The sequence below is a fragment of the Canariomyces notabilis genome (assembly GCF_033297395.1).
Source record: "Canariomyces notabilis strain CBS 508.74 unplaced genomic scaffold N656scaffold_8, whole genome shotgun sequence".
NCBI lineage: Eukaryota > Fungi > Ascomycota > Sordariomycetes > Sordariales > Chaetomiaceae > Canariomyces > Canariomyces notabilis.
Window position 1 is genome coordinate 149,485 of NW_027041830.1, and position 22,779 is coordinate 172,263.

The 22,779-nt window shown below is 53.8% G+C and overlaps 9 protein-coding genes across 9 annotated transcripts; 3 read left to right on the top strand and 6 right to left on the bottom strand.

Annotated features, from left to right (window-relative positions):
* Nucleotides 1-519: 519 nt before the first annotated feature.
* On the top strand, nucleotides 520-1,295 carry N656DRAFT_844295 (uncharacterized protein). Its single transcript, XM_064819130.1, has 3 exons — nucleotides 520-768; nucleotides 877-958; nucleotides 1,036-1,295. The coding sequence occupies exons 1-3, from the start codon at nucleotides 585-587 to the stop codon at nucleotides 1,148-1,150; spliced, it is 381 nt and encodes a 126-aa protein (XP_064670937.1). The 5' UTR covers nucleotides 520-584; the 3' UTR covers nucleotides 1,151-1,295.
* On the bottom strand, nucleotides 1,247-3,559 carry N656DRAFT_778139 (HET-domain-containing protein; the record flags this gene model as incomplete). Its single annotated transcript, XM_064814958.1, has 1 exon — nucleotides 1,247-3,559. A coding segment is annotated over exon 1 (1,768 nt), but the record flags the coding sequence as incomplete, so codon positions are not given.
* Nucleotides 3,560-4,206: 647 nt separating this feature from the next.
* N656DRAFT_797247 (NAD(P)-binding protein) lies at nucleotides 4,207-5,262 on the bottom strand (the record flags this gene model as incomplete). Its single annotated transcript, XM_064817606.1, has 2 exons — nucleotides 4,207-4,318; nucleotides 4,394-5,262. 2 exons carry the CDS (start codon nucleotides 5,260-5,262, stop codon nucleotides 4,207-4,209), a joined length of 981 nt encoding a protein of 326 aa, XP_064670939.1.
* Nucleotides 5,263-6,287: 1,025 nt separating this feature from the next.
* On the bottom strand, nucleotides 6,288-7,793 carry N656DRAFT_683543 (uncharacterized protein; the record flags this gene model as incomplete). The annotated part of the gene is made up of 1 exon (XM_064810593.1): nucleotides 6,288-7,793. A coding segment is annotated over one exon (1,506 nt), but the record flags the coding sequence as incomplete, so codon positions are not given.
* A 4,942-nt stretch (nucleotides 7,794-12,735) lies between these two features.
* N656DRAFT_707943 (uncharacterized protein) lies at nucleotides 12,736-15,083 on the bottom strand (the record flags this gene model as incomplete). Its single annotated transcript, XM_064811468.1, has 9 exons — nucleotides 12,736-12,991; nucleotides 13,113-13,307; nucleotides 13,380-13,545; nucleotides 13,607-13,785; nucleotides 13,861-13,898; nucleotides 14,014-14,313; nucleotides 14,376-14,530; nucleotides 14,644-14,761; nucleotides 14,844-15,083. 9 exons carry the CDS (start codon nucleotides 15,081-15,083, stop codon nucleotides 12,736-12,738), a joined length of 1,647 nt encoding a protein of 548 aa, XP_064670941.1.
* Nucleotides 15,084-15,868: 785 nt separating this feature from the next.
* Nucleotides 15,869-16,982, bottom strand: N656DRAFT_788898 (NAD(P)-binding protein; the record flags this gene model as incomplete). Its single annotated transcript, XM_064816731.1, has 2 exons — nucleotides 15,869-16,699; nucleotides 16,965-16,982. 2 exons carry the CDS (start codon nucleotides 16,980-16,982, stop codon nucleotides 15,869-15,871), a joined length of 849 nt encoding a protein of 282 aa, XP_064670942.1.
* A 178-nt stretch (nucleotides 16,983-17,160) lies between these two features.
* N656DRAFT_797251 (uncharacterized protein) lies at nucleotides 17,161-19,667 on the bottom strand (the record flags this gene model as incomplete). The annotated part of the gene is made up of 3 exons (XM_064817607.1): nucleotides 17,161-17,802; nucleotides 17,865-19,493; nucleotides 19,590-19,667. 3 exons carry the CDS (start codon nucleotides 19,665-19,667, stop codon nucleotides 17,161-17,163), a joined length of 2,349 nt encoding a protein of 782 aa, XP_064670943.1.
* Nucleotides 19,668-20,748: 1,081 nt separating this feature from the next.
* Nucleotides 20,749-21,183, top strand: N656DRAFT_788900 (uncharacterized protein; the record flags this gene model as incomplete). The annotated part of the gene is made up of 3 exons (XM_064816732.1): nucleotides 20,749-20,782; nucleotides 20,849-20,973; nucleotides 21,079-21,183. The coding sequence occupies 3 exons, from the start codon at nucleotides 20,749-20,751 to the stop codon at nucleotides 21,181-21,183; spliced, it is 264 nt and encodes an 87-aa protein (XP_064670944.1).
* Nucleotides 21,184-21,728: 545 nt separating this feature from the next.
* Nucleotides 21,729-22,427, top strand: N656DRAFT_615298 (uncharacterized protein). Its single transcript, XM_064810315.1, has one exon. The coding sequence runs from the start codon at nucleotides 21,894-21,896 to the stop codon at nucleotides 22,323-22,325; it is 432 nt and encodes a 143-aa protein (XP_064670945.1). The 5' UTR covers nucleotides 21,729-21,893; the 3' UTR covers nucleotides 22,326-22,427.
* Nucleotides 22,428-22,779: the final 352 nt, after the last annotated feature.

Genomic DNA, 22,779 nt, shown 5'->3' on the forward strand with positions numbered 1-22,779 from the left:
CGTCCCAAATACTGCCTTAGTTCAAGTCTACTTACTCTTGTACCTGACGTGGGTGAAGACTCGGTAAATATCAGTCTGCTGACTGACACGAGAGCCGGCTGCTTCCCGTGTACTTCCTCTGGAGCAGTGAAGCCAAGGCACTGCCGTCCATGCCTGATTTGTAAGCTTGTAAGATACTAGCAGGACGCACCTGTCTCAACCCATGGTGATGATGCCCTGTACAGACCATCAAACCTCATGCCAAGCAACATGAACCGTGGTTGGCAATGGAATGTACTGATTTGACCGAGTTCAGGTGATGAATTGCATACGCATTTGCAGAAGGAGTGCTTGCCAATGCTCCGACAAAGGTACACTCGGGGAGTGAACATGGGGCACAGTTCAAGGCGGTTCTGATGCAGTGATACTCCCAGCAGGTTGCCAGATCCTACCACTGAGTGTGGAGGACAGGAAAAGCATAAAAGGAGGCCAATACCCCCTCCAAAGCCATCATGAGACACCATCAAGAGACACCATCAAGCAACACTCTCACACAATATTTGAATCCAACCTCCAGTCGGCAAGGCTTTACTTTTCTCTTCAAAATGCTCAGCATCAAGTCCATCCTCACCATTGTTGCGTTCAGCACAGTCTCGACCGCCGCCGCTCCGGCCACTGACAACAAGAACGTCTTGGCCGCCAGGCAGGGGCCTGCCCGTGTGTTCGCTTGCCAGAACGGGGACTGGAACGAGCCATGCCGCGTATTTGAGTTTGCGTCTGGCGTATGCTGTAAGTGATCAGTTCTGGTTCCTCCCAGCTCTGTTCTGGAAATAGTACCCCTTGTCTACCTAGGTATCAAGTGTGTCAATGAAGGCTGATGAAACGGGTTGATCCTAGTCAATGTTCCTGGCGACTGGAACGACAAGATCAGCTCCATCCGGAACCTTAATCCCAGTGCCTTCCGTTGTTTGTGGTACGAGTAAGTGGCAACCTACCTTACGACACTCTAACATTCGAGATCCCCCTCGTTGTCGTGGTGTTAACAGTGATATACAGGCACGGAAACTGCGGTGGCAGCTCATACGACAATCAAGAGGATGCCAACCTCAATGACTGGACCGGCGGCTGGAACGACCGCATCACCTCCTGGCGCTGCAACCTTCGAGGTTAACCAACGCTAATCAAGGTAGCCGATTCTGACTATCCAGGCCGCGTAGCCCCTAGATCAGTCTGACCTTTCCTTTCGGAATAATTGAAGCCTTGGGGGCGGAGAGAACTACATCATACGAATGAATCCGCTCTTTGGGTGCGAACAGAGGGCTTCTCTCTGAGTGGCGGGAAGCATCCGGCATTGCCTAAGGTATCTAGTTTGTCCAGTTGGTTCCCCTTCTCTTCGATCTTTTACAACAGTCATGTATCTAGCTTTCTTGATATGATTATCCGGGGACTTGACAGAATGATAGCTGGTTTCCCCTGAGGCTCGAGCTGAATGAAATTTGAAATCGCCACATGGGGGCGGAGTTAACTCGTTTAGCCCCCTTGCTGTGTAATCAGAGATATATGCATCTGCCTAGCCTTAAATTACGCAAATGGTGTGCATCCCATCTCGAAACTCAAGGCACGGTATTGGCGGAGCATCAGCTGGTCTCTGTGTCTTCAGTACCTCCGTCTCTACTTCCTCGTCGAATGTTTCAAAAACACCGATACGCTCAAAAACAGCCTTTTCCCGGTTGACAAGCCTGAAAAGCAAGATGAACATTTGCCTGTTAACCAAGCCATCGCTCCTCTGAGTTTTGCGGGCGCACATGGCGAACAACAGGGCATTACCATACTCTTCATCGAAGTCTCCCTCAAAATTGTCGAGTGTGAGCGCCCCCCCGGCGGTGAAATCGTCCGGTAAAATTGCCACTTTGACGCCGTCCAGATACATGTGCCACACGTGCCACCCGTTATCAAGGATTTTGCCGACAAGTTTCAGCTCCTTGAGGATACCTCGCAGTCGAAGCCACCCGCCCGTTACTTGTCCGGTCGTATCGCCTGTCTGATAACTCAGGTGCACATCCTCAACCTTGATAAGTAAGCTCTCGACGTTGATTGGGGCCCTTCCGGGAGTTACCGGGCCATCAACAGATGCCCAGGACCAGGAAGGCGCGCGGTACTCAACGGGCCGTGGCTTGGGTTGCCTGCCCAGTATTTGGCGTTTGCGTTTACCCGCGTCGACCATCCAGAGAAGCTCGCCCTCAAGATAGCGGCGCCACATACCCGCGACGTACTCATCTTTCAAGATTCCAGCCATGTGTTTTGCGACGCCACTGAAAGCAACAAGCTTGTCGCCGGGAAAAGTCAGAGCACAGGCGCTGTACCTGCGTACAAGATGCTCCCAGAGAATATAGGGCGAATCTATCCCGTACTCGTCTATACTCCTCCAGCTCTTGAAGTCGCCGCCGAAATATCGATACCGATTTAGGTGGCGAAGGATCTCGGGAAAACCATCGGGAAACATGTCGGCTGCGGGCCGCTCTAGACAGTCCCAGGTTACCAGTCTTTTGCCGAACTGGAGGACGCGGGGCGAAAGAAAGCGCTCTTGGAACACCCAGGCTCGCTTGTTGACAAGTTCGTTGGTGACATTGTTTCTCCAAAACGAAGCCTCGAAGACGCGATATAGGGTCTTTGTGCGGTTCAAGATTATGTCGTCCTCACCGACATGTTGATAGCGAGTCTCGAGTTCAATGACTTGGGGAAGAAACATGCTTGGATCCCGGGAGTTGAACATGGACTCGAAGCAGCCATTTGCGTTCCCAGCCGAGATGTTGCAGAAGCAATTTGAGTAGACCTTCTGCATTAGGGAAGACTCGCGCTGCCAGTCGGCTACGTCATCTTGGTAGATGCAGAGTAGGTCGATCCAAAGGTAGCCGACACTCAGCTCAACCGTGACAAAAATCGCATCCTGAATGAGCTGTGGCAGTGAATCTAGCTTTACTCCGTTGGAGAGTTGGAGATACGTGTCTTTGGTCAGCTTCACCTGCTCTTCCGAACCCCAGCGATGGGATAAGGTGGTGTATCGTTTAACGGGGGGTGCGTTTGCTGTTTCGATGAGGAACACAGTCTGATCCAATAACTGCTCAGGGCCATCATTGACTCGACCAACTTCAGTGAGTCGAGTCAAATCAAGAAGACGAGTTGGAGACCAAGCACCTTCCACCGTGGTCTTTCTGCATTTCTCATGATTTTGGGAACAATCGGCAACCCAACGTTTGGCCAAAGCCAAGGTTTCTGGAGACCGGGTATGATTGGGGAGACTGCGGAGAACGACAAAATGCTTGTCGACATCTGTGGTGTGGTCAGCCATCAAACGGCGGGGGACCAGACCGGAACCTACCGTGACCTACATCCTTACATGTAGGTACGGTAGGTAGGTATGTGTAACTTGACGTTACCACCGTGACGGGGGATTTACTCACCCCTGATGGGCTCCAGAGCCAGTGTGAACTCATGACCAACGAACAGTCTGCCAACGAACAGTCTGTCAACGAACACGTAGGCTGATATGAAATGGACGCCAGGCCAGGGCTGGTGGAAATCGAAACTGAAGCTGAAGCCACTCCCATGCCTCCATGTGTAGCGCGGGTCTTCCGTGTCTCCTAGAGACTCGCAGAGAGCCTTTAGTCCGGGGTCAACGGACTCCCACAATGCAAGGCAAATACTGCATCCATGGTCGACGGCCTCCTTCAATTTGATGATTGACGGATGATGTGATGCCGCATCATATTCTGTCGTTTCCGCCGCATCAAATCTGGTCTTTTCCGATTCAAGACCATATTTAGTTGATGAATCGATTCGATCAATCACCTCCTGCAAGGTTTGGACGCACTGAGGGCAGATCATGGATGCTCGAGATTAGGACGACCAGAAATTTGTGCTATCTTCGATATCAAAAGTTGCAAACATTCTAGGTAGATGTACAGCTTACAGGATGGGATTGCTGCCTAGTGCTTATACCTGAGAAGTCACGGGTCCAACGGCATTCGGGCATTCCTGAACCGGAAAGCCAAGCGCACGGCAGTGTTGTCAAAGTGGAAGGAGCCACTGCGTGAATCTCAAGGTGCCGTTGGGTACCTACGGTAGGTACGGTAAGGTAGGTACCTACCTAACTATGGAAAATGTACCTATGTTCAAGGACCAACAACTTCAACCCCAAGCCGAGTGATTTAACATCAGGCACAAACATCAGGCAAATTTCCTCAGCTCAGGATCGATCGAGGCCAAGTCCTGAACCGTCTCCTTCCAAAGCTTATTCACAAACTCCTCTCCCTTCGGCCCCTCTAGAAACGGAGAACCGCTGGTGTAATCCCATTAGTACTGCTCATTCCAGGGAAGTTCAGCAAAAGACAAAAATAAAATCTGAAGGCCATACCTAGTAGTCTCATTGTGATCCAAGAATCTCCCATTCGTCTCGGGCCCCGCAACAGCTGCAGCATATATCAAAGTACGGGCTCCTTCCTCCGCATTCCGGGCGACTGCCTTCCGCAAGAAACCCAGCACGACTCTCAGCGGGGCCGGGATGTCCCTGATCAGGTCGGTCTCGACGATGCCCGGGCAGAGGTTGTTGACGACGACGTCGGACGGGGCCAAAGTGGCCAGCCGCGTCACATAAGCGTGCACCAGGACCTTGCTGTCGGCGTAGTGGCGGAACCTGCTGAAGTTGGCCGAGTTGTCGAAGTAATCCATGATGGGCGTGTCGTTAGGGATGGATGTCTTGTTGAGGGCAGCCATGGTTTTCTGTAACGAGGAGCCCACGAAGGAGATGCGAGTTGGGGACTTCCGGGCGGCGGCTGTCCTTTGAAGCAGAGGGAGCAGCTCGAGGCAGATGAGGACATGAGAGTAGCAGTTTACCTGCATTGTCCGCTCGTGCCCGCTTTTGCTTTTCTCGTAGTGCACCATTTGCAGGCCCGCGTTGTTGAGCAGTATGTCGAGCTCCGGCACTTCGTTGTTGACCTTGTGGCAGAAGCGGAGTGTGGACTGGTAGTCGTCAAGATCGAGCTCGAATACGTCAATCTTAGCAGCCGGGTTGTGTGTCTTGATGGCGGGATCTGCCCGGAGCTTGTTGGCAGCTTCTTGGCCCCTGGCGAGAGACCGACAGGCGAGGATCATGCGAGAGGCCCCGAGCACAAGGAACTGCCTTGCCGCTTCAAATCCCAGTCCAGCATTTCCGCCAGTGATTATGATGGTTTTGCCTGCGACGGTTGTGCCTTCTGGCGTCTCGGGGATCTTGGGTTGGGCCATTGCTGGGGTGTCAGGGAGAATTGGAAAGACGACAGGAAGCAGGCAGGGAGCGAGGGAAGAACAGTACATCTTATTGATCTTATACCCGTTGGCTTGAGCTTCGTATTCACTCACGGGACGCTATCAGGGCCCTGCATGCAATGAAGGTTCAGCTCATAGGTAGCCGACCAGTCAAGGGGCTTATCAGCAGTTGTATATACAAGTCGGGTGCCAGCTGGCTGATCCTTCCATTCCTTCGTCCAGTCGCTTAAGGACCACTGTTTGGGAAGGATCAACGACCGGAAATAACCAGACATTGCCAGCCACATTGCTAATTCACTGTTGGGTTTGGAGACTTTGGAGAGCACGGGGCAGCTTTCCACTATGTGAGTCGAGGCAGTTTTACCCATTGTTTGTTTAGCGGGCGCTGACGACAATCAGGGGCCCGGGGGGGTGACAAACCCGCTAGGTCTTGAGGAATTAAGTAATAAATGAATCGACAACATGGCATCCGGTGTTACCAGCTTGAAGACAAGCCGCAATGTTACCTGGCCTGAGGTTCCAGTTGACATTAAGAAGGGCCTAGGGGCAAGGTGGCTGGGGGGAAGGGCCCGCGGGGTTTGAGATTGTCATAGGCAAGCACCATCACCAGACTTCTAAGAAATAAATTGGGTGTGCTGCGGAAAAGCTAGGTAGTGTTCTCATAGGTATCGTGAGAGTATTGTACCCGAATATGAGTATTAGAATAAGGTAAGGCCAGGGCCCAGAGAACTCTCTTCGTGGGTGACAACAGACCTTATCAAGGATGCCATCAAAGAAAGCCCTACTCCAAGGAACAAGCTGATGAAGACAAACGCTACCAGTACTGTGAACTTAGTGTTATCATATAACCCTCCACAAACCCGACGCAATCCTTCTGTAGGACGTGAAGTGGAACAACAGACTCTGGCAGCAGGACTGGAAAAGCAAATCCCTTATTACTAGGGTGGACTAGGTAGGAAGTACTGAACAACACCTCAACTTCAAGTTGACATCATCAAGTCAGATCAAGAGTCAAAAATCGCCCCATAAGCCGGCACCCCCCTACTCTCCAAGCCATACACCACCTTCTTCGTAACCGTCTGGTTCGAAATAACCACCACCGCCTCCCCGCTCCTCCTCTCCCCCTTCACCACCCTCCCCTGTTCCCAGACTCTATACACCACCCGCACCAAATCCGGCCTGCCCACCCCCTTCTCACTCGTATCAATAACCACCGCGTCCGGATCCGTCTTATACACCAAATCCACCACGGCCCGGCCATACGTCTTGAGCGGCTCCTTGGCCGACCAGACGATGCGTACGGGATGGCCCGGGTCCTGCACGAACAGGCTCAGACACGGCGCGATCCCGGATCCGGTCGCGACGACTACACAGGGGGTGAACAGCCCTGCTACGCGGAATACCCCGAACTGGGGTGTGCCGCGCGTGTAGATTTTCTTGGGCGGGTGCTGGATCATCTTGCGTGTCCAGTCGCCGGCGGCGGAGATGATGACGGAGAAGCCGCGCTCGCCGGCGTGCGAGAGGGTCAGGCCGGTTGAACTTGAGGTTGGCGGTGGTGGTGTTGTCATGTCGTCGGTACCGTGAGATGTACATGTACAGCCGGGGCAGTGCGTCACGCTTGATAGTGGTGCTGGCGGTGGTGCTGCAGGAAAGGGGATCACCCCAAACGCATGCGTCTCTTTGAGCGGCGCATCGGTGAGGCGGACGGCCTGGCCGTAGTGGACGTTGCGGTAGGTGAAGTTGAGCTTGACGCAGTGCTCTGACAGCACCTCGGCGTCAACGTCCCGCAGGCGCAGGCGGGTCCAGGGGTAGATGACCAGAAGGGTGATGATGACCAGCATCCAGAAATTGGGGTTGACTAGCAAGACGCTGCCAAACGGTGTATTGCTGCTTTCTGTGGCGTCGGCTGTCAAGAGCATGATCTGAGCCCAGAACAGCAGCACGGCGAGCCAGCCCATGAAGCGGTGAAACCCCTCGAACCAGTTATGCTTGGCGCGCCGGAAGTGAGGGTGGGCTGAGACGAGCATAATCAAGAGCAGGAGGACGATAGAGTAGCTGCAGAAGTAGATGTAGCTGCGGATGACGGAGAGGTCGTCCCTGGATCGAAACTCCATGGTCAGGAGAATGAGGTAGAAAATGTACCAAAACGTCGCCGCCACGGCACCGGCGCTGTGGATGCCCCCGTACGAATACACCTTTGCCACCAGGATGCGGACCCTGAGCGGTAGGCGCTTAGACCAGGTTCCAAATACCCAGAACAAGGCGTTGACGACATGCTCGTTGCGGACAAGAAGCGATGCTAGAAGGTTGGCGGTCACGGCGATGCTGGCCTGCTGATATGTGAACCGCTCTCCCGTGGTACCAAATTGCGCTCCGAAGAACGCTATTGCGGCAATATTCCCAAAGAAAACGAGACCGAAGATGCGGCGGTACACGGAGCCGAAATTCCACCGCAGATTGCGGTACCACCTGCATCCTTTCTTGGGAGGCAGCGGAGAGGGATCAAGCCCATGGCGTTCGAGCAGATCACGGTGGGCATCTGGAATAGGAGGCAGTGTCCGGTGCTGGGAATGCCGGGGCGACTCCGCTGCCTTCTCTGCCACGGTGGTTGACGACGAGTTGTAGGATGATGCTTCGGCGGCTTCCTCTATATCTCGAGGCAGACGGCTCGTGCTGGTGCGGACCCCTAGAAAGCTGGCCCGGTTTGGCTGTATTCGGGGGGATGTGTTGTTGTCCTCCTGGTCCGTGTAGTCGGACTCGCAGTCACTCTGGCATTCTTCGGCCTCGAAGGAAGTGGATGGTGCAAAGGAGGCAGGTATGGTCATGCTGTCGTTCCTGCTGATTCGAGGTGCGCCTCTGGTTCGTTGTATAGACCGCGTGGGTAGTGCCGGAGCGCGAGGGGGACGTATGGGGGGTCTTGAGGCAGGGGCTCGTACTGGTCCACGAGAAGACGAAGCCATCTGGGTTCGGGAACACGGTCGAGCCTCAAGCTTTCCCTCTGCCTATTTATACTGTTATGGTATGTCACCCTTGTTGGTGTCGAGGGAAGAAGAGACAGTGAGTAAGAACCCCTGAGGAAGAAGCTAAATAGGGCTGTGGGACTGTTGACTGTTGACTCCTAGTGCCTGGCCCAGGGCCACTGAAAGACACGTTTGCAGGAAGAAACAATGGAGGTGAGCCTATTAACGACTGTTGCGTGACGTGTTCTGTATCAAGAGACTGAGGATACAAAGCTTTGTGAGTGCAAGTTGCCTGGCCAATATCCGTCAACCCTTACGGATTACAACATGATGTGATCACATCACCAAGGAGAACCGGAGGAGGTCGACAGGTACTTATATCCGGGTCAGGGGCACTGGTAACTGAGCTGTCCAAGTAGACCCGGCCGTAGGTTGTCCCCATCTTGCGCCACCCGGTGGCCTACCCCGTGTGGCCGACGCCCGACATCGTGAGGTGTGACTCTTGGAATAGAAAGGCCTGGAATCGACAATGGATGGCAGATATCAGATAGCAAGGCCATCATGCCCCGAGACTGGGAGTTCCGGGAATAGTCGAACCAGTTACCAACAACCGGGTTCGTTAGTACACCCCTTTTGAAAGCGATTCCCAGGTTATCTACTACAAGGGTAGCCAATGCCTTCACGGTATGGAAGGAGTGAACTTGAAGCTTAAAAGAATGCATATGTTTGGCCAACGACTCACGTACTATTCTTTGTCCTTGAAATGCCCCTGAGGAAGTGATGTATAACAAGGTAACTGACCGGGGTCCTCTGATAGCCAGGAGGCAGGACTAGTCCCGAAATAGTGTTAAGATATCCACGGTTTAACTTTCCCCGTTGGCTCGTGCTCCGGCTGCTTCTCAGCGGCGAGGTATCCTATAATTTTTATAGGACGGGAGCGCCTCAGCTTCGCTCAGAGGTCGGTTACTGTATTTTGACGAATGACGACGGGTGCCAGCACTACCAGGGGAACGATACCTGCTTGTTGAAGCCTCACCAGAATCATCTAATGCTTATGTGATGTGTTTGCACACGGAGGGAGCGAGGGCAGGAGTTTCTCTTTCTTCACCAGACAAACGACTTGAAACATCGAGAGCTACTCATTGTAGCAGCCACTGATCACCACATGGCACATACCAAGCCCTTTGGCGATTGGTCGCCTCCCGAGATCATGGTAGCATTGCACACACGGCTGCAGTACAACCATATGGCGTTGCGTTACACTGTAGACAAACACTGACAGCTGCAAAGTTAAGACTCAAGCAGTGTCGGTAGTGTTGGTAGAGAGCGGCACAGGCAAAGTGTTTCTGGAGGGTCTAGCCCCTTTACCCCCTAATTATATGTTAGCGGCGGGAGTAATCGAGATCTAACCGGAAATCACCGTTAGCTCCGATCTGGATCCACATATTCCCGCTAGGCACGTTTGTTACCGCCCCTTCCTTATCAGGTAATTTCAGTATGGACTGTACAATATGATACACTCAAACTGGCCTCACCCACCCAATCAGAACCCAACTTACGAACTCTACATAGACACGCGGGGTATGGTAGAGAGGTGCATCGCTAGAGCAAGTGCAGCTTGATTTAGCTAACAAGCTAAAGTTAGGGTCCAGTCTTAGGATAAGATACAAATATAGGCTTGGTGATGTGGTCTTTCGATGTACTGTACATGAGTACTTAGTGCAGGATAGTTTGGGGTTCGCGGGTGCAGATCGACGAGGCCAATCTGATCGCCCTAGATTGGTGAGGCTCGCGTGAGGACAGGAAGCCGAGGGCCAGTGGTGGCAAAAGAAGCATGGGGATGTTACGTTGTGCAGCCAGGGATGGAAGGACTGGATCTCTAAAAGCATAGAATAGGAAGGTATTGTATGTACCTGATTAACTGCCCACTGCCCCTATCTGGTATGAACCTCCATATCATACAGTTAAGGGTTGTGGTAGGAGCAGCGAAGCTATGTCGTTGTGTATAAACGCCTGCGCCTTGCGCAGCCACCGGCTTCAGCTCAATCCGGCTGCATCTTGCAAACGGGATGGCCAATGCCGTCGATTGACCCAAGCAATAACCCTCGGAGCTGATTACACACGAAAAAAACATAATTGGGCATCACTAGACAATACACTCAATACCTACACTGAATGTCCGGATTGAGGTTCGTAGAGAGCTTCAACTTTGCCCTGGGAAATAGTTGGGTGAAATTCTTGGGAGTTCAGATAGCCAGGAATTGAAAATTTCAACTTGAAATTCTTCAAGTTTTACGCAAACGCCTACCTCTCAGTCCTTATTAGCATGGTTCAAAAAGACTGTGAGCGTTTTCCTAAGGAAATCTGCATTGCCTTCTTTGGCATAGGTAATTGTCAGAAACACAGTCCAGCTACCTACGTGTGTACCAAGTACCGTACACCCGTCACTGAACTTACTGCACGGCTGTGTACGACGGGAGAGGGTTGTGTGAGGTCGGCCGCAATGAAGCCACGCGGGGGCCCGTAGGTACCTTAGTCTCGGTAGGTAGTTTGGTGAGCCCCCACATTTTTAGCGCCGCCTGGCCCCAAAAATACACCCCCCAGCGTGCCAAGCCGGGCCATGTTCTGCAAGCGCGCGGGATCTCGACCCGTCAAAGTCTCAAAGCTGCCGACGGTAGGTGATCGGGGTCGGGCCGCAAAGCACCGTCAGCAACCTTGGACGAGCAAGTCAAAGCTATCACTCAGTATCGAACTCCGGCAGGCATGTATATACTGCACCTTTAGGAGGGGTTCATCCCGTCCCGTGAAGCTCGGCTTGGCAGGAAGATGGCAATTCGCAGATCCACATGTTTCCCAACATCCGGACGGCTCTTGCCTTGCCGAGTGGCTTGTTCTTCGCCAAACCCGCCCGCGCGCTCCAATCTTGGCAACGACAGGACTGGCCGGTCACTGAAACCACGCACTGCACTGCTTACCCGAGTGCACTAATAAACTAATCCTCAAGGTCCGAACCTTCATCCGACGGTCCGACATCTAGCCATCCACTGTGGCCAGCTGAGGAGCCTTTGATCGCGCTGCTCCCGCGCCCAATCTTGACTTCAACGTGTCTTAGACTCTTAGGTACCTAAGGTGGGTACCTGCAGGCTGCACACCGGGTACTCCCCCGGTTGCATGACAGCCGTCTTGTCGAAGCATCGCTGGACCCGACAAAGATGCCAGCTGGGCTTTAGGTTGCATTTGGCTCGATGATCCTTCGACTCATACACAATTAGTAGGCCGATATAAATGCGGGTAGCCGCGCGTCCTGACCGCAGAATATGCTTGGGAACCAAAATCCCAACTCTCTGGGTCCCGACCTGTACTCAGCCTGTAGGTGCACGCATGGCGGCTCGTTGGCGTTGAGCAAAGTTCTCTGCGCACCATTCAGGTCTCTTCAGCATGATTTTGGTTGGACTATTGAAGGGTTGCCCAAAAACAGAACAGGCATTTGCAGAAATGGCCGAGAAAGGTGTCCTGTAGGGCCAACAACCCGTCTGGTTGTGGAACTACTCCTCAGCTTACAGTCAGTCTTCAGTCCCTCATTCGTCAACCAAACTGTCGGGACAGCAAGACTGCCCAAAAAAGACACCTACCTGCCTACTAATGCCCGTTGCTACTTGTTGGAACTTGGCAGGGCGAATTTTAACCTGCTCCCGTCTTGCTCAATTGCAGCTCGCTCGCAGGGGTTAAGCCCTATTTTCTCCTCCTACCACCACAGTTCTACCTTTGCGAGCCTTCGTCCTTGTACACCGGACAAGACGTCACGGCTGGTGTCGTGATTGGCGGCGCTAGGTCGGGGCAGAGCATCACGCCCGTCTGCGGCGCCCAACCTGTGTGCGGCCGATACGGGACGCCAAGTCCGAATCCTGTCAGCACCTTAAGGCTTAATCCAGTCATGGGTAGTTTATGGTTGGCATGCGCCAAGGATCACCAAGAACAGAACAGCAAAAAGAGGCGCCGTGGAGCTGATTTCTCATGCTCAGGTCATCCCCAGACTCCATGGAAACCGAGGTACTATCCTCGCAAGTCAACTTGAAAGCTCCCAGAATAGCTAACTTTGAGAATTTTCATTGAGGTAAGAGACCAGGCGTGATGAATGCTTTTTGCTATGCTCGTATGAATTGAGCTGCCAATAAGTCACCTGTTTCCAAGGCGTGTCACAAAGAAACGCCAAAGCAATGAGGTGACGGGGAGCCTGGCGTAATGGAAGAGAGTGCGATTGAGATCTGAACCGGGCTTCCGAGGTGGATGGGGGGGGGCGGTTGGGTTATACTAGCGTGAAGCAGTAAGGCTGGGTTGGACTTTCCTCAGTTCGTATTCTCCAGAAGACAGCAAGAGCACGGGAGTGACACATGTCAAGACCGCCTCGCGGACCGGTAGTCGCCATTGCCTCACAATGAATGCTCAATGCTGACGATCTGGCGCGCTGGCAGGGGCGACCAATGCAGTCCAGTCATATCCAGCCGTCTTCATCAATCTTGCCCTTCTTCTTCAAGTCGTAGAACTCGCCAATCCACTCGACCATCTGCGCGATCACACTCAACTGCGCCCTTCGAACATCCTCATTGACCTCCCCATTTCTAGTGTTGAGATCAGTGCAGTGATGAGCCCCTCGGATTAGGTACACTGGCGCTTCCCTGCTACTCCGCATCGGTCCACCCGGCCGGAAAGCACTCGAAACAGAGGCAGACCTCCAGGGGTCAAATTCTCTGTTACCCGGTCTTTGGTGAGTATACATCTTGCCGAGCATGGTCTCTCCTTTGCGTCTGGTAAGGGAACGGGAGGGAGCGTGTGAAGAAACTCGGGAGGCCGCAGCGGACTTAAACTTACCCATTCACCCATATAAGCCTGGTCGTGTTCACAAACCACCCGCCGGTCAGCCCGTTGACCATCTGCTCCGTCTTGCCCGCAGCAGCGCCAAACGTGACGTTTTCTTGCGGAGAGAAGAATAGCCGGCATTGCCGCTCCATGTACACGGGGGTTAGATAGCGCGAGACAATCGAAGGCACATACAAAGGTGCACCCCTTCTCGATCCTTAGTTTGATTCTCCCTCTGGGTAAAGCCTCAGTCCAGACAGCTATCCATGGTTGACTCACGTTTGCCAGTAAAAGAAGGGCTGGTTGCACAGCATCCAGAACCACTGCCGGTTGACGGTGTTGGACGGAGAGTAGTCCTTGTACATGGGGCTTGTCTCGTTGTACGTGTCGAAGCAGGCGACTGAGCGCCTGCTTCTCCATTCAAAGTAGCCATAACTGTTGCATGCTGTGAAGAGGTGTTAGCTCTCAGTCGAGCGGCAGGAGAAAGTCCGGAACCGAAAACCCACTGCCAGGAAGGTACTCATTTTTGAACCAGCTGGCGTAGTTGGCAAGCGCTTGCCAGAAACCAGCTGCAGTGCCCGGTATGATGGGCTTTGGCGTCGTGCTGGTATTGTTGCCTTCTTCAGTCTGGACCGGCCTAGCACCCTGGATACTGTCGCACATTGCATAGAATCTAGAGTAGTTGCTGTATGATTCTGTTCGAGTGGTCAGTTCATGGTCGAACTAGCCAAGTGCAGGTTTCTGGAGAAGGCGGACATACGTATGCTCTGCCACTCGCCCAGAGGGAACGCAACGGCCCTGTTCGCGGAAAGTCAGTCTACCACTCCATCATAGCATGGAGGTGAACTGGTCAAGCACTTAGGTACTATCCAGGATAGAACAGTGCTAAGAGTAGGGGGCAATGGGGAACCACACACGAAGCAAAGTCATCGTCATGTTCCAGTTTTTCCAAGCCAAACATCTGCTTTAATCTCAGGATTTCTGTTTTTTTTTTCTGCCACAGCACCGAGTCGATGTGCGTGGCGATCTGGGTCATCGAGAGGCTGCAGTTCCTGGGCATGCCGTCCTGAATGGGCTGGAAGTATTGCCAAAAGTCTCGAATGGCTTGTACTGGTGCACTGCTCGCATGGTGAGCCCAGAAGGTTCCGGGGGACAATTTCTCAATCCAAGCTGCGAGGGCACCACTGTAGCTGCCCCCAACGCTTATCCACGGCTGATCGAGTCCGTCTCAGTGATGCACGATCCCACCGCTGGAATGGGGGTCGGATCACTCACAGCTCTGGGAGCGTTCGTGACACCGCTCGGGTCAAATGGGAGATTGACCGTCCTTGCAAAGTGTACCATATCAGCAACCGCATTCTCAAGCGTCAGATATCTCAGGTTCTGCGTGTCCAGGACCTGGAAGGGTGAGGACTGCCCCCAGTACCGATCTAGCCAAGAGGTATGTCAGTGTACTGAGCCAACGTCTGTGCGTCTGAGAGCATGTTTCCAGATAGATGTCCAAGAACTGCAACTTGATCTCTCAATCTGGGGTTTGGCATACGTTCAAGGACAATGACCGCGGCTCCGATAGCTTGGGCGTACAGCCCCGTGATGGTGCGGTTTGTGAGATAGCCCGAGTAGAAATCAGCAGAGACCTCCCCAGGGGTGAAAATCACGACCTAGGCCGGTAATCAGTAAGGCAATGGAAACATGGAAGCGACATGAGTTTATATTTCATGCCAGGTCATGGGTGATGCATACCGGGGAGCCTGGCCCATCCCAGAATGTCGTGTCCCACCAATACCTTTGTGAAAAAGTGCCTAGGTCTGGGTTTGAGTGGTCAATGAGCTGCTGGAAAGTCCCATTACTGCTAGTTGGACCCTCAGAAAGGGCCGCCACCACCGGAGGGGCCACGGGGGGTTGCCAGAGTAGACCCTGATTTAGGACCGGGAATACAACCAGGAGAAAGCAAGCGATGGACAGGCGGCCTGTTTGCTGCATTCTGGAAGGGTTGCCAGCGGCATAAGATGCTAATATGAGCCTCCATGTGGTAGTCCAAAGAAGAAGACAGGCTCAGGCTTCAAGGCCAGCTGGAAAAGGGGGGGATGGAGGCCTGAAGCTGGGAGCGCCCACGGGAATGAAGCCCAGAGGCCAGATATGCTGCAATATTAGATTGTAACCATATTTTTGGTCCGAGATCCAGGGTGATGAAAATGCAGTAACAAACAGGACGCTCCCAGTCTCCAGCTGGTTGATGAGGCAGTAAGCGAGGCAGCAAAATAGCCAACAGAGGCACAGGACACATGTGGATGGGCTCGACAACGTCACTTGACTCGGATGTATGCATTTCTCTCGGCCTCCTCTGAAAAATCACCTAAGAAAAGCACATAGATGGCCAACGATCCAAAATAGAACATATTTGCGCCAAGAGCCAGTACAACTTGAACTCGGATATATGACCTTGGTTAGCTGAATCCTGGTCATTGGATCGCTTTTCGGCTAAGATACCGAGCCGAAGGAGTTACGCGTGTACCGTGCAGAACAGACAAGGTCCAGTCGGCTGGCTAAAGGGAAAATGATAACATGGCCATTGTGGTTGCTGACGAGGCCGAAGACGCTACGGGAACCCGGGAAGGGAACTCCGCGGGCGTACCGAGTATAGATTGTTTTTATGGAGTTGTGGCGCCTCGGAGTCCTTATGCGTAACGTCTGGCTCAGTTAAACGGGAGGTCGTAGACTATGGTAGTTCCTACAAGTGATAACACTCGTCGACCTAAGCCGTCCAGTCACCCGATCTTGATGCCGCCTCCGCTGGCGCTGATGACACAACCAGTAATCCACCTGGCATCGCGACCACAGAGAAGTCCAACAACATCGGCCACATCCTCGGCCTGCCCAAACCGCGGGATACTCTGCACAGGGAAGAACTCGTCCTGGAACCTCTTGACAGCCTCCGGCCCGCAGTTGACCACAGCCTCTGTCTCGGTCAGACCCACCGTGACGGCATTCGCTGTCGTGCCGGCCATGAAAGAATACCTCTTGTCCTTGCCGCCAAAGGCCTGCGCCCACGTCCGACACAGTGACTCGCCAGCCGACTTTCCGGCCGCGTACATGAGCTGATCGCTCCAGGGCTGGCGGGACCGGATGGACGAGATGTAGATGATGCGGCTGTCGGGCTGGAAGTAGCGCCTGCGGACCAGCTCCTCGACGATCATTACCGGCGTTTGGATGTTGGCCAGGAGGCTTCGCTGCACCTCATCGGTTCCCATGTCGCCAATGACACCGGGCATGGTGTCACTGGCCGAGTTGACAAAGATGTCGACCCGGCCGTGGAACGAATCCCGGACCTCCTTGGCGATGGTGCTTGCGCAATCAGGGGAGAAAATGTTGGCGACAAGGCCTTTGATGTGCAGGCTGGCTGGCCGCTCTCGCGATGTGGCTTCGAAAACATGGGTCGTGATCTCGTCGTTCAGGCCTGATGAGAGAGACTGGACGCCTCTGTCACCAGTGCAGGTTCCGAGGATGGAGCAACCGCGCGAGGCGAGGTTGAAGGCAATGGCGCGCCCGATGCCGCGAGAAGCGCCCGTGATGATAGCGACCTTGCCTATGAGGTCTAGCTCGCGCAGGTTAGACATCCTGTTCGATTGTCGACAAATATTGTAGTTTGGGGATTGGATGTGCTGTTTCCAAGTCTCCGGATCGTGGCCCGGACATACAGAATATATATCAGATACGGGCGAGGCAGATGGAATGTTTGTGGAGGGGCATTGCGGGGAAGGATGTCCTCTTCCCGTGTGACTAACTCGGAAGGCCACAACCCTACCGGGTGCATCGTCGCACTCACCGCGTCCTGGTGTTTAGAGTCGTTGCAATGTGTGGCGCCCACCTGGAAGGAGGCATCACCGAAGAGGATGGAGAGGCATGAGCAGCCAAGTTCAATACAAGAGACAGAACACCAACATTTTCACTTGACAGTGACTTCTCTGAGTCCTCCCAAACCCCGCAGACTTCAGCCTAGAAGGCCGCACATGGCCAGAACCGCCGCATCGGAGCCCTCTTCTCCATTCACATCTCCGATCTAGCCGAGTCTGCCCAGACCAATTTTCGTGAAAGCAACCGCCGCCATATCCGAACCTCCCCCCTCGCTGTACCACACCGCCGACTTGCCTACGTTCTTCACGAAGACGGCCTTCTGGCTGTATGCTGACGGAAGCTGGTTCGCTAAACCGCTGTTACCAAGTTGTTGGCGCAGGCTGACTGTTTTCCGGCGATAATTTCCTCGCCGCCAAGGGAGACCGATCCGAGCGAAGAAGCGATCGAATTGCCCCGTAGTGACATTGCTGCTGAAGCATCCCGCCAGGACTACAGTGGCCCCTTCGTGGAGCCGGTCTACGACGCGCTCAAAGACCTCCTTCTGGCGTGTTATAGCTCCGTCGGTGACAAGGATTACTGAGGGAGGCGGGTTTTGGTTGAGGACCTGGAGGGCTGTCTTGGTAGTCGTGGCTCGCTCCATCTTGGCTTTGGAATAGAGTTGCGAGACGAGGCTCCCAAAACAGTCGTCGAAGAGATCCTCATACTCGAGGCAGAGTGCAAGGATACGGGGGTTTGACCCAAGTCTAGTGTTGACGGTTAGGGTAGTGGTCTGAGGAGCGGTCTGCCGACCAGCCTCTATCGTGACGTCTCTGAACCGGGGCTCGTCGCTCCTAGCTACGGCCGTCTCCTTTGCCCAGGCGTCAGCTTCTCCATTCCCCTCCCTTGGATTCTCCAAAGGGCAACGCGGACTCCTCGATCCCACCATCGCTCCGTCTCGCCCAATAATAGCTCCCACAGATCTTTGTTTTTGACATGGGCACCCGTGCGTGTTTTCCGTCCGTTGCGTACCCAGCCCCTGGCCCAGCCTGTGGCTCCATCAACGACATAGGTCGAGTCTGTTGCAATGACGAGGCTGTTGAATCCCTCGGTCTGCCAGTCACAGAGGCGCAGCGCGGCGATGACCGCCCGAAGCTCCGCTCGGTTGCTCGTTGCAACACTGTCATCCCCGAACGGTCCTTTGTCCTCGAGCCGACCAAACGTAACATCGCCAGGTCCGTGTACCACGGCCCAGCCTGCACGAGGCTTCGCCTGTCCGTTGTTCGTACAAGCGCCGTCGACATACACAAGTACCTTCCCTGGTTGGCTGATGGACACAAACCAGACGACCCCAAGGTGTCCAACACTGGTTGCGGCGAAGGTTTCTGGAGAGTTGTACTGCGTTGGAAATACGGATCCCGCACCACGCCTTATCTCCATGTTCGCTGCTGTCTGTGCTGGAGCCGCATATTGAGTGTCGCCCGCGGCCACGACGGTGGTCGGACCTCTGTAGACGCTGACAAAAGGGCACGTATCCACCTCGAGCATCACAAGCGCATCCTCGCTCTCCTGCCAAGCTGCCTTGCATTGATGCAGAGCCACCTGCGCCTCCTCCAGAGGGCCCGGGTTGTAGGACTGGGGCATGATCGAAACGTCTGTTCCTCCATCAATCAAGGCATCCCAAAAATGTGGATTCCTGTCGTTCACGGCCCGGCAGAGCCTGTGGTACTGAGCTGTCAATGCCGTGCTGGTTTTTGCAATCCTCTGTGGGCTCATGTGCCGGACTCTTGATCGCACCAGCTTTCCCAGGGGCCGGTCGGATCGAACCGTGTCGAACTCAAATCTTGTCTCGTATGCCTGAAGATCAAGGGATAGGCGCAACTTCAAAAGGGTGAGCATGACGAGATGGCTGAGATTCGCGGTTCGTGAGCAGAACATGTCCACAGGCTCAAAGGCATCGGCATTGTGAATGTTCAGATATGGCCGGGTCGTATCAGCACTGTCGTTCACGGTTGCCCACCACTTGAGAAAGTCGTAGCATTCCTGTTCATGACCAAGTCGTAGTAAGAGGCCAGGGATGAAGTCGCGTACACGCAAGTCATCCATCCGGTTAAGGCGGATCATGTCTGTGAAATGATCGAGTGCCTGCTCTACAGCGGGGGCTGTGTCAATCTTGAGGAGGGCGTCAGCGGCGGATAGCCGAGCCCTCATGTAGCCTCGAGTGGTTGGGCGCGACCAAAAGTCCGGGTAAAAGACGCCCTCTTTGAAAACATTCTCAATGACCCGGGGATGACTAGTACTTTTGAGTGTCGTCTCCTCACGTTCAAGAGCTTGTCGAGTCCTCTTGATGGCGTTACAGACTTGTTTGTGCTTGGCTCGGTGGGTCGCTTGATGCGCGGAGCCGCAGTAGCTGACAACTTCGCAGCCGGGGCAGCACCGCAATCCCAGAGTCGATGCGCAAACGGGGCATCTCTGCGGGGAGAGCCCGTAATACCCGAACAAATCCGAGTCGCCGTCCGACTTGGCGTCTGTAAAGTGGCAGGAGCCACTCACATTGTTTTCCTATATTTATTGTGGTCTGCGGGGCTTCTGAAACTTGAACCTTCAGGCCACTTCGAACCACAGAATATACCACCCATTCTTCCCAGCTTTTCTCACGTCCAAGGGAGAATCGTAGCCGAGGTAACCGATAGCATCCATGGCCGGCTCTAGAATTCCGAGGTAAATAGTATCCATGGCGGGCGCCGGAGCCAGAATTTTGAGCCTGTGCTGTCGGGTGTCCACGTGTAGAGAGCTTCGCGAAATCAGGCTTTGGCCGCCAGTTGAACCGGCCGTAGACGGGCAGAAATTGAGAAGATGCGAGCGACAAGATCCTCAGAGCAGGTCGAATAGGGTTGGTGAAGAGGAAGCTACCCGGTTTCGACCTCCAAGGAAGGATGCCAGTGAATGGTGGAGCTTCGAGATTGAGATGGCGTTGGGAATTCTGGGGAAGAACGGAGGCGCGCCCCAATGGATGGATGGATGGGATTAAGGTTCTTGGAGCGAAACTTCATACGCATACATACGTAATGACGAGCGTGCACAGTGTGTTCTCACACGGGGTGAGTGAAGGCAATCTGAAGACTCGGAGCTTCGCTGTTTTCATGACAGAGCGTTTTCTCCAAGGACGAAATCTACAGCTTGCATTAGTCGCTATAGCAAACTGCCAGTACCTTATATACCAAGCCGAAAAGGGATATGCGTGTACCGCACGCAATAGTCAAGTCGAATCGGCCGGCTAAAACAGAAGATAGTAACCTGGAGATTAGGGCTGGTGACGAAGTGGAAGACGCTGTGAGCCTGTGGCAACCCGGGAACGACATCGATTGGTTTGAGGGAGCTGTGTTGTCTCGACGGAACGAATGTCACTTGAACCGTTGAACGCGACTCGCCGATATACAAATCGGATGATACTCCTTTGAGTCCCTAGCATATTGGCAACCGGCTGGGGAGCAGACTCCCAAGACAACCTGCAATTGACGATACTTTCCCCCGGGAAGGTTTGTGCCTGACGTGTTGGTTTCTGCTTGCGAATAGGAAATGGAGGGAGCAATTGCTCGAAAACATTAACCCCTGAAGATTGGCTAGTCACGTGGTCGTCCAGTTGCCCCACTGAAATGATCCACGTGCACGAGCCAACCGGAGCTTGAAGCGCTCCACTTTCGGCAGCTGCGACCAGCTCGACTTCGGCCGCAAGTTCGCAACATCAAAACCGTGACCAACCACATCAAGCTCCCCTCGCAATTGTCGACTCAAGCCGCCTCAATTGCACCACAAAATGGCGCTAGAAGAGGCATCTGAGACCCCGCGGCGTATGCAACTTCGACGAGCAGACACAATTACTCTGAGACCTAAAAGTGCTGACGATGCAAAAACAGGAGCAACCCGCGAGGAGATGCGAGATGCGAAGCTTCCCTTAGCATATCGAGACAGCTGTGGCCATCTTCTGATCCCCCTCAACCGGTGCCGCTTCGAAACATACTACATGCCGTGGAAGTGCGAGGTACGGTTTGGCATCTCAAACACCGGACCGGACGGCGGCGATGCGACGGACAACTGATCTTGCATTGTGGACACGAGGGGATAAACTGACTCTGCTTTTGCACAGGACGAGAGACACAGCTACGAAAAGTGCCAATACGTCGAGTTTAAGAAGCGAGTCGCCAAGATGAACGAGCTCAGGGAAGCCAAGGGTGGTGCTCGGAGCAACTGAGGCGACATGCGGTGGCAGACGAGGAAAGGGCGAGAAGATTCGTCGTGTGCATATGCCTGGCCTTACCAGTGTTCGCTGAAAACGATAGACGGAATACACTGCCCGAGATGTTAGAGATTGCTGGTTTGAGAACCCCACGTTTCCAATTGTGCCAGCGACTCGGATGTCACATCTTACGATCCTCAGTGGGTGCGGCTTACCAAAGGAGCACTTCAGCGCATAAACGCTATCCGCTCGATGGCTCGGGGAAAGACGGCCCAGATTGTTCCCTGCCTTACCGTTTCTTCAAAACCTCGAAGGGGACTTTCTCAGGCAGGAGGAATGTCCAATATCATGATCTCCTCGGTAAGGCGAGTGTGTTTTTACTCCCTTCCAGTTAAGGTCGGACCCCTCCTTTTCTGTGTGACTTACCCTCTCCACCATACTACATGGTCCAAACCATATTCCCACCTGTTATTCTTCAATCCGGCGTCTTTGTCAAGGCATCTCCGTTGACCCATTGGGAGAGGCTGATCACCAGCGCAATTCCGGAATTGTTATGATACTGCAAGCTGAGCTGCTCAGATACGGCGAAGGACAGGATACCTAGGCTTGGATTCCCTCTCAGTTGCAAGATGTGTTTCGGCAAGGATGTGAGCTAATGCATGCAGGATGCAACAAAAACATGGCGGCCATGATTGGAATCCACCCCAATATCTTGGTCTCCGAGCATGGGCAGGAGATGCTTGATTCCACACTGCAGCTGGCCCTGCTGCTTCACTCAACCTAGTAGATTGTGCCTTTTCAGGGCAGACAACGAAGCTGATCAAGGTTGTATTCTAGGCCATAGTATCTATGCGGGGCGTCATGGACCGTCAAAAGCACATAGCACCACTCACCCACTGTGTCCTAGCATTAAGCGGCATCAAATTCTGCTGGCCAGCTCTCCGCGAGCAGGATTCTTCCTGCACGCTGATTCGCTCCTCCAGACCGTGTGTCTCGGCGTGGCGACATGCCATGGCATCCCCTGGACGGTTGCCAGAGATGAGATTGACATCTCCGCTCCCAAGGTCATGGTCAGATGGAGAGCCCAGATCGAGTGGCCAATGCCTCGCAGCATCATCAGCACTCAGGCTTCCCAGTCTCGGCCCTTTCTGGTTTGATCTTCAGTAGGTTGTCACGGCGGGTTGGTTTGCAGAGCGAAGCCATGGATAGCTTGTTTACTCTGGAACCACGCAGGTGAATATCAGATAGGCACAGATGATCTTGTGGGACATTGATTGGGTTTATCGTGGTAGGGCTGGGCGGCATTAATTAAGGCTGGAAATAAAGCCTGGTTTTGTCATTGGCCGGCCGAGGTGAGTTGAAGATGAATCGAGATTTGCTTTCTGCCACTGATTCACCATGAATAGGGCGCGTATGAACAAGGCAGCTGAAGTAAGCTGCTACCTTACCCCCACGCGGATCCGACAATGCCTGAAACAGACCCGAAGATCAGAGATCAAAAATCTAGACCTCCCACACGACTTGTGTGCAACCAGCAGTCTGTCAGCCTTCCGGGAGCTCTGGGCATCGGGTAGGTTCCGGCCAGGTGGTTGGAGACGGGCCGCCCGGGAC

What these genes read in the sequence shown, in the direction of transcription:
- N656DRAFT_844295 (XM_064819130.1), top strand. Translation starts at nt 585, where the DNA reads ATGCTCAGCATCAAGTCCATCCTCACCATTGTTGCGTTCAGCACAGTC. An exon ending in GTTTGCGTCTGGCGTATGCT is followed by an intron (nt 769 to 876) that starts GTAAGTGATCAG and finishes GGTTGATCCTAG; the next exon opens with TCAATGTTCCTGGCGACTGG. An exon ending in TTCCGTTGTTTGTGGTACGA is followed by an intron (nt 959 to 1,035) that starts GTAAGTGGCAAC and finishes AGTGATATACAG; the next exon opens with GCACGGAAACTGCGGTGGCA.
- N656DRAFT_615298 (XM_064810315.1), top strand. Translation starts at nt 21,894, where the DNA reads ATGGGCAGGAGATGCTTGATTCCACACTGCAGCTGGCCCTGCTGCTTC.